The 10,048-nt window shown below is 31.7% G+C and overlaps 1 protein-coding gene across 1 annotated transcript; it reads left to right on the top strand.

Annotated features, from left to right (window-relative positions):
• The first annotated feature begins 1,750 nt into the window (after positions 1 to 1,750).
• Positions 1,751 to 9,431, top strand: LOC114267202 (uncharacterized). Its single transcript, XM_082910576.1, has 5 exons — positions 1,751 to 2,242; positions 4,635 to 4,679; positions 5,005 to 5,280; positions 8,334 to 8,378; positions 9,038 to 9,431. Exons 1-5 carry the CDS (start codon positions 1,834 to 1,836, stop codon positions 9,163 to 9,165), a joined length of 903 nt encoding a protein of 300 aa, XP_082766702.1. The 5' UTR covers positions 1,751 to 1,833; the 3' UTR covers positions 9,166 to 9,431.
• Positions 9,432 to 10,048: the final 617 nt, after the last annotated feature.

The raw sequence follows: 10,048 nt of genomic DNA on the forward strand, positions 1-10,048 counted from the left end.
TTTTTTTTAATTTTTTTCTTATAATTTTTAGATTTATTACACAAAAGGATTTAGAAAAATTAAATTTTGATATAATTTTTAAAAAGGACCATTAAAAATAATTATTTTTTTTAAAAAAAAATTGAATGACAAGCTTGTGGCTATGTTTTCTGTGGAACAAATGGGGTAATGCCATAGCTTGCACTATATAAATGATAGGTAGTATCTCAAATTTGGCATACGTTGATATTAGGCTTAACCTAGTTATTTTAATTCTAATTTTTAAAAAGTTTTAAATTTCAAACTTGTCAATTTAATCCAATATATATGAGTTATTAATTTTTTAATTTTTGTCTTGAGTAGATATTAAATTGTTTAGATTACTTATTTGTAATTTGAATTTAAAACGTTAACAAAATTCAATGATGAAGTAAATATGATTTTTAATAAATGTTTTAATTAAAATCCCATAAAGAGGTGTGTGGGTGTGTTTGGGGACTTGGATTTTGGCTAAAATAGTCAATAAAAAAGATTAAAATTTAATTGCGAAATAGTCAATCAATTACTTCTTGTTTTTTTTCCTAACAACCATTTATTCAATTATAAAAAAAAATCACAAATCATCTAAAACGTAGCTTCTTCTTCTTCTTTTTTTTTAATATCATAAATAGTCAAAAAATCAACAAAAATAATTAAATTTCCAAACGAGACCTATATATATTTTTTCTTGTCTTATATATATATATATATATATTCTACTTTATTTTATAACTAAAATAATACAAAATTATAATTAATATTTTATAAATGAGCGGATCGGGTTGGATTGAGTTAGCTCCGTATTTTAAATTCAGCTTGACTATTAAATGAACACAAAATCTCTATCCAATCAGACTTTATGGACAAACCAATTTTTTTAAAGGAGATTTATTCATAAATCTCTTTTCACCAACTTATATTTCATTTAATCCAAATTATGTTTTTTATGTTTCAACAAATTCTATAAGTGACATAATTATTAAAATATCCCTAATAATAATAAGTTAAAGTACGTATTAATATTCACATTGACAGCATAATGTTCTGTGATGTAAACATTCACATTATCAAATATGAATATTTACATCACCAAATTACTAAGAGTTTATAAAAATATTTACAAGGATAAAATTATCCATAAAATACTTCAAATATAAAAATTAGAATTTAATAGACTAAATAGTAATATTTATTAAAATATAAAAATAGTACTTAAAAAAAATTAATAATTTTTGTTATTATCATCTTAAAAATATCAAATATGGAGCTGAATTTGGTGGGGCAACCGAGACAGATGCCATCCCTTAGCAAGTAGTGATTGAGAAGTAATCGCAAAGGAAAACAATGCCAGAATAGCAGATCACCCCATCACTACTCACTTCCCCAACCCCGAATTAAACACAGTTAGATAGTAGGTATCCTTCATTTAATAGACAGATAGTCCTGTCAAACTTTTACTAAAATACAGCACTTTTCCTTTTCCACTTTCTCACTTCATCCACACTCACACTTCGTTTGGAATGGTTGAAACTACAAAGTTTTTGTTTAAAATAAGTTTTTAAATTCTTTTAATTTTTATAAGAAAAAAAAAAGTTAATTATAAATTAAATATAATACTTTATTAATTTTTTAACTTTTTACCTGTTAGCCTCCTTAATTGAGGAGATGCCAAAGGAGGGCCCCCATGTACTGTCTCTCTCTCTCTTATATACAACCAACACACCCCCACTCTTTCCCTCTCTCACAAAAATCCCTTCTGAAAAATACCCTCTCAACTGTCCCCCCCCAAACATTTGTCCCACAAAACCATAAACCATGACAACCACCACCATTGCCAAAATAACAATAATTGTTGCCACTGTTGCCTTGTTACTGGCGATGGTGGCAGCACAGGCACCCGCGGCCGCACCAGAGCTGGCCGCAGGGGCCCCGGGAGGAGAGACAATGGGAGCGGGGGCTCCGGGGCCAGGGGGGGCGATGGATTGCATGACCAACCTGTTGAACATGTCGGATTGCTTAACGTATGTGGAGGCTGGAAGCAATTTGACGAAGCCTGACAAGGCGTGTTGTCCGGAGCTGGCGGGGCTGGTGGAAAGCAATCCATTATGTCTATGTCAACTGCTGGCAAACACAAGTATTACAGGGATACAGATAGAGCTCAACAAGGCTCTCAATCTTCCTACTGTTTGTGCTGTTCAGACTCCTCCTATTAGCACCTGCGCAGGTTCTCTCTTCTCTTCTCTTCTCTTCTCCATCCTCTCTCCTTTTTCCCTCCTTTCCTTCAAGTTTTTGGTGTATTTTTTTTTTTGTATTTTTGTTGAGCAATGTTATTTAGACTCATTTTTTAAATTTAATCATATGACTCTCTATCATATTTTTTTTGAAATTAATTACTCTAATAATTTCTTTTACATTACTGTGTTTACAAAGTAACTATAAAAAATAGATTTGTATATTATCATTTTTCATTTTTGTTAATACAAATAATATTTTTAATTGATTAGAAAAAATTATAAGAAAATACCAAGAGTTTGAATCTAGTAACAAATTATAATTAAGTGAAATGATGACTTATCTTGGTGTGAATTGAAAATTTTCATTTATCAAAAACACTACATAAATAATATCAGATAATATTTTGAAATTGTTTTATAATTTTCTCACTAAACCATTAAAATATAGCCTTTTATTTTTTTGAGAAAATATAATAATACACCGACTTACACATCCAAACAAACATTCATGGTATGTGAGGCCTACACGTGACGGGTAAGTGAGTATAATATTTTTCCTAGATGAAAAATTCTATATTATCAATGTAATATACAATAATAAAATTTTTAAAATATTATTAACAAGTGTCTTGCCCACGAGAAAAAGATAGAAGCATACCTTTTATTATCTACTTTTAAGATAATTTTCACTCTAATTCTAATATTAAATACAATAATGCTTGATAGTCTGAATTTTCATGGTCGGAATAGTTTGAATGTCTCAAAACGACGTTGTTTTGAGGGTAAAATGACATCGTTTTGATACATCTAAGCCATTCGGACTACACAAATTCGAACTACCAAGTATTTTTCTACTAAATAATGTCCCAAAAACACTTTTGTGTAATAATCAATTAATAATTATTAATAATTGATTCTGCAGGAAATTATCATTCAGGAATTTTACATATTGATGACAGTTTATAATTTCAATTATTAATATTTATTACTTTTTTATAAATATTATTTCTGACTACCATATCTGTGTAATTCCTCCCTTATTCTATTTTACAAATATTAAATAGTAAATGTTTGGTAACTCAAAATTTTGTGGTTCAAATAGCTTAAATCTTTCAAAACGACGTCGTTTTACACTCAAAATCTGTCAAAACGACATCGTTTTGAGTGATTTAAGCCATTTGAGTCATAAAATTTTGAACTATCTAACATTGTTGATATTAAATTGTGATGAATTGTACCTAAAATCCAAACTTTGAATCTCATTTTGAAATTTTGGATTTTGTTGAAAAGAAAGGTATCTTATTTTTCATTAAATGACAAGACGGTGTGAAATATTAGCTATGGTAGGACCTACGTATGTCATACATTACATTAGCCCATGCCAATTTCTTACACCGATCAATATTTATTTTGGTGATATATCATATGTTTCGAGATTTTATTTTTATTTATTTTGAAAAGACTAAATAAATTCACAACCTAAATACGTAGTTTATTCCTAATGCTACCTCTTACATAAATTTAACCCAATTTATGAGAGATGAGAATTATAAATTCATCATATAACATATAAATGATTGAGTCCAACTCTCTTCCAATCTTAATAAAATTGGAGATTTTTCAATCCTATCTAAAAATGCACAACATGGTTACTAATACATCTTGTGATCTAGATTTTACTAATCAACCAACCCTTTTTTTGAATCTAACTTAAACAATCGAACCCACAATTTTGTTATTGACACCCGCCTACAATATATTATCCTTGTTGCAACTTCCGCCACCAGAAAAAATTCTTGACAGTCTGATTACAAACACATTATTTTTTACCGCTCTAATATTATTCAAATCTTGAAGAACCATCCATACGTAGTAAATGATTCAAAACTCAAAAATAATAATAAAATCAGGCTTTGTCCTCAACTTTCACTGTTTATATACTAGTATTGTGTATGTCTAAGCAAGCAAAAACCCATCAACAATGTTAGAGTTTGCAAACCCCAAATTGAAATGTAGTATGGTGAAAACCATGAATTCATCTTGCCTATATGTCCTAGAGGGCGGACAAGTCTTCTGATCATGGCCTATCCAATTGCACTGCACATCTCCGATGGAAAATGTTCTCCAACCTTGAACTCGTAAATGCAAAGATTTCTGCCAGCAGACACTGCATTGATGACGACGATGAGTTTGTAGTTGGTGGATTAGATTGAAAACAAAAGGGGTTACTTCATTTGTTCAAATCTTGATCGTTGGATGTGTGTAGAATTATTAGATGAATTCTTTGTAAAATTGGAGAGGAGTCCAACTCGAAATGATTGAAGTTGTGGTTGCTTTTAAAGTTATTGTTACTAAAAAAATTTCTGCACTATATTTTTGCAGCTGTTGGATATCCTGTGCCTGGTCCTATGTCAAGTGAAGCGCCTGGTAATTCGTCAACCAAACCTTCCATCTTTCTCTCACCGTTTTTTCAGAAAACAACTTCATTCTTTGAAGAAACCCTCTTGAGTAATAAAGTGTGCCCATATCTTAATGGAATTGGCTTCTTTCTCAGAGAGAGATCCGATTCTGTCTAGTGGGCTCATTCTGTCACAAGGCTCGCACTGATGATTCGAGTTATTAACCTTGTAAGCCCTTATGTGTAGATCATCTATAAAATGTAATAGTGATCGCAAAACATGTAGACAATTCCAATCACATTCAGCACATCACAAGCTAGTTTGTGTTGTTCTTTTTTTTTCTTCGTGAACAGGAGCGGGGGCTCCAGGGCCGGGGGGTGCGATGGATTGCAGGACCAACCTGTTGAACATGTCAGATTGCTTAACGTATGTGGAGGCTGGAAGCAATTTGACGAAGCCTGACAAGGCGTGTTGTCCGGAGCTGGCGGGGCTGGTGGAAAGCAACCCATTATGTCTGTGTCAACTGCTGGGAAACACAAGTGCTATAGGGATACAGATAGAGCTCAACAAGGCTCTCAATCTTCCTACTGTTTGTGCTGTTGAGACTCCTCCTATTAGCACCTGTGCAGGTTCTCTATTCTCTTCTCTTTCTTCATCCTCTCTCCTTTTTCCCTCCTTTCCTTCAAGTTTTTGGTGTATTTTTTTTGTATTTTTGTTGAGCAATGTTTTTCATGCCTCAACGTTAGACTCATTTTTTAAATTTAATCATGTGGCTTTCTTCGTCCAACTTTTTTCTAAAAGTCTTATGAATTGTTTGAAATGTCCTAAATAAGTGTACTTTTAAAATTTTTAAACTAAAAAATGGAGGAAAAAAAATATGATTGTTTGGATTCACTTATTGATTTTTTATGAAAAATGTGCATTAAAAAATTGTATAAATTAGTGTATAGGAGAAGTTTGTTCGTTGTAGGTTGTACGGTAGGCAGCAAGGTTTGCAGAGAGTAGTATAGGAGATGCTTGCCTCTCTTTCGGGTATTGAATTGGATGGTGCTGTTCGACTCGTAGGGACTCACCACGGGTCCCGTTTTGCTAATCGGAATCGTTCAATGTGTAGAACTCGTCAAGTATGATATGTTTTTAAAAAATACATTAATCGAATATCAATAGCTATCTGATCGGATTAATTTTTTTGTTAACCGTTAACTATGACACCATTTATTTTTTTTTTATACAAAACTGATTTGATCATATAGTTAGAGATATTTGATCAACATGATTTTTTACAAGTATATAGTACTCGACGAGTTACACATATTCAACGGTTCAGATTATCAAAACGGGACCCGTGATGGCCCCCACAGGCCGAACTGCAGCATTTGGGGTTAATTTTTTTGTGCACCCCGCGTTGTAAATTTGTACCACTGACCATCACTTTAATATGTATAGTTTGTACTTGGCGCCTATGTATGCTTTTACTTGGCTCCTATGTAATTTGTTTTTTAAATATATATATATTTTTTTGATAAATAATAATAACATTTTACTGTTTTTAGTAACTTTTTGTCTTTTTCAGTGTATGCGAAACAGGCCTAATTAATTATCTCTTTTACATGTGTCTAAAAAGTAACTATAAAAAATAGATTTGTATATTATCATTTTTCATTTTTGTTAATACATCTAAGTATATGCTCTTTTTAATTGATTAGAAAAAATTATAAAAAAAATACTAAGAGTTTGAATCTGGTAACAAAATTATAATTAAGTGAAATGATGACTTATCTTAGTGTAAATTGAAAATTTTTACTCACCAAAGCATTGCATAAATAATATCAGATAATATTTTGAAATTGTTTTATAATTTTCTCACTAAACCATTAAAATATTGCCTTTTATTTTTTTGGGAAAATATAAAAATACACCTATTTACACATCTAAACAAACATTCGTGGTATGTGAGGCCTACACGTGACGGGTAAGTGAATATAATATTTTTCTTAGATGAAAAATTATATATTATCAATGTAATATACAATAATAAAATTTTAAAAATATTATTAACAAGTGTCTTGGCCATGAGAAAAAGATAGAAGAATACTTGTTATTATCTACTTTTAAGATAATTTTCACTCTAATTCTAATACTAAATACAGCAATGCTTGGTAGTTTGAATTTATGTGGCTCGAATGGCTCGAATATCTCAAAAACAATGTCGTTTTGAGGGTAAAACGACGTCTTTTGATACATTCAAGTCATTTGAGTCACACAAATTTGAGTTACTAAGCATTTTTCTACTAAATAATGTCCCAAAAACACTTTTGTGTAATAATCAATTAATAATTATTAATAATTGATTCTACGGGAAATTATCATTCAGGAATATTACATATTGATGACAGTTTATAATTTTAATTATTAATAGTTATTATTTTTTTATAAATATTATTTCTGACTACCATGTCTGTGTGATTCCTCCCTTATTCTATTTGCAAATATTAAATTGTGATGAATTGTACCTAAAATCCAAACTTTGGATCTCATTTTGAAATTTTGGGTTTTGTTGAAAAAGAAAGATATCTTATTTTTCATTAAATGACAAGACGGTGTGGAATATTAACTATGGTGGGACCTATGTATATTATGCGTTACATTAGCCTATTCTAATTTCTTACACTAATCAATATTTATTTTGGTGATATATCATACGTTTCGAGATTTTATTTTTATTTATTTTGAAAAGTCTAAATAAACTCACAACCTAAATATATAGTTTATTTCTAATGTTACCTCTTACATAAATTTAACCCAATTTATGAGAGTTGAGAATTATAAATTTATCATATAACATTTAAATTATTGAATCTGACTCTCTTCCAATCTTAATAAAATTAGAAATTTTTCAATCCTATCTAAAAATGCATAACATGGTTACTAATATATCTTGTGATCGAGATTTTACTAATCAACCAACCCTTTTTTGAACTTGACTTAACCAATCAAATCCACAATTTTGTCATTGGCACCCGCCTACAATATATTATCCTTGTTGCAACTTCTGCAACCAGAAAAATCTTGAGTCTGATTACAAACCCATCATTTTTTACTGCTCTAATATTACTCAAATCTTGAAGAACCAACCATACGTAGTAAATGATTCAAAACTCAAAAATAACAATAAAATCTGGCTTCGTCCTCAACTTTCACTGTTTATATACTTGTATGTATGTCTAAGCAAGCAAAAAACCCATCAACAATGTTACAGTTTGCAAACCCCAAATTGAAATGTAGTATGGTGAAAATCATAAATTCATCTTGCCTATATGTCCTAGAGAGTGGACAAGTCTTCTGATCATGGCCTATCCAATTGCTCTGCTCATCTCCTATGGAAAATGTTCTCGTTCTTCATCAACCACCTAAAATCTTCTCCAACTTTGAACTCGTAAATGCGAAGGTTGTGGCCTGCAGGACATTGCAACCACGATGACGCTGAGTTTCCAGTTGGTGGGTTAGATTGAAAACAAAAGGGGTTACTTCATCTGTTCAAATCTTGATAGTTGGATGTGTGTAGAATTATTAGATGAATTCTTCGTAAAATTGAAGAGGAGCCCAACTCGAAATGATTGAAGTTGTGGTTGCTTTTAAAGTTACTGTTACTAAATTTTTTTTCTGCACTATATTTTTGCAGATGTTGGATATCCTGTGCCTGGTCCTATGTCAAGTGAAGCGCCTGGTAATTCGTCAACCAAACCTTCCATCTTTCTCTCACCATTTTTTCAAAAAAACAACTTCATTCTATGAAGAAACCCTTTTGAGTAGTAAAGTGTGCCCATAACTTAATGAAATTGGCTTCTCTCTCAGAGAGAGGTCCGATTCTGTCTAGTTGGGCTCATTCTGTCACAAGTTTCACACTGATGAATCAAGGTATTAACCTTGTAAGCCCTTATGCGTAGATCATCTATAAAATGTCATACTGATCCCAAAACATGTAGACAATTCCAATCATGTCCAGCACATCATAAGCTAGTTTGTCTTGTTCTTTTTTTTTTTTTTTTCCTCCTTTTCTATTATTTTCCTTTCATTTTTGTTTTGTGTATGTGAGTGTGTTTTACTTTCCTTGCTTTTTCTAACTACATAGGTTTTATTTTACAACAATGATTCATCCCACTAAAAACATCACCACTAATAGCACTAATGCATTAAAAAAGTAAAAAAAAATAAAAAAATACAACTCCAAGACCAAAACATCACATCATTAATGACGGGACCCACTGCCACCTAATTAGTGGGAGCACTAATTAGTGCTCCCAAGCATTTTTCTTTATTTTATTGTAATTTTAATTTTTTTTTCTTCCCTGTCATTCCAACCTTATGCCCCTAACAAAATTACAGATTCTATGTCGCCGAGCCTTGCAGCATCTGGAAACAGTGGCAATGTAGCTTCATCAAGCATTGCAGCTTCTCAACTATCCATCCTTGTTGGTTTAGCAATTGCATTTCTCACAACACCCTTCTTCTGATTTTAATTTTTAGAGTTTTTTTTTTTAACTTTATGTTTGTTTTGATTTCTCCATTTATCTAGGGGGGGGGGGGGGGGGGGGGTATTGTAACCAGATATTGAATGGGTATGACCTAGTTACGCCAATAAACATGTAGCTTTTTTTAAAATTATTTTTTCATGATTTTCTCTCTCATGGAGAAAGCGACCATCGTTTTGAAGCATGAACCATTTGCTAGCATTGTCCTGACAATTTCAAATTTTATATATACATATTTATTTATCCCATGTGAACATCTAATCAGATTGGTGGGGGTGATTGAGGTTCTCACAGGTTGAGTCTGAAAAATGTCGAAGTTTCTCTATTGTACCAAAAACATCAAAAGGCTTTATCGAAAAATCTAATAATAATTAAAGGCATGCCTTATGTTTAGATAGTTCATACCATAGTGTTTTGATCAAAGATTTCAATGCTTCCATGTTCTAATGGGCTTCTAGGCTAGCGGTTATAATCCGCCAAAGATTTCAATGCTTCCATATTATTCTAATGGGCTTTTAGGCCAGCGGTTATCATCCGCCAGCCACATAAGAGCGGCACTTGTAGGTATCGTTTGGTAACACTTACGTTTTCAATTTTCTGTTTATATTTATAAAAATTTAAAAAACTCAAATAAAAACTTGTTTGCTAATATTTTTGATTTATAAATCAGTGGTCTCAGTTTATAAATTTGGCCAAAAAATGAAAACACAAAAAATGTGTTTCCATTTTGAGTTTTCAGTTTTTTTTTTTTACCACCCAACACTAGCCACCACCCGCCACCATTTTCCACCACCATCTTCTGCCACCACCACCACCACCACCACCACCACCACCACTACCCACCACCTACCACCCACCTGCCATC

Source organism: Camellia sinensis, unplaced genomic scaffold (assembly GCF_055761805.1).
Source record: "Camellia sinensis isolate YWXY unplaced genomic scaffold, ASM5576180v1 Unanchor1, whole genome shotgun sequence".
NCBI lineage: Eukaryota > Viridiplantae > Streptophyta > Magnoliopsida > Ericales > Theaceae > Camellia > Camellia sinensis.

Bases quoted from the DNA above. Each gene is read 5' to 3' on its own strand.
- LOC114267202 (XM_082910576.1), top strand. From the start codon at position 1,834: ATGACAACCACCACCATTGCCAAAATAACAATAATTGTTGCCACTGTT. The intron at 4,680-5,004 runs GTAATTCGTCAA...CTTCGTGAACAG, and splicing joins TATGTCAAGTGAAGCGCCTG to GAGCGGGGGCTCCAGGGCCG. The intron at 5,281-8,333 runs GTTCTCTATTCT...ATATTTTTGCAG, and splicing joins TCCTATTAGCACCTGTGCAG to ATGTTGGATATCCTGTGCCT.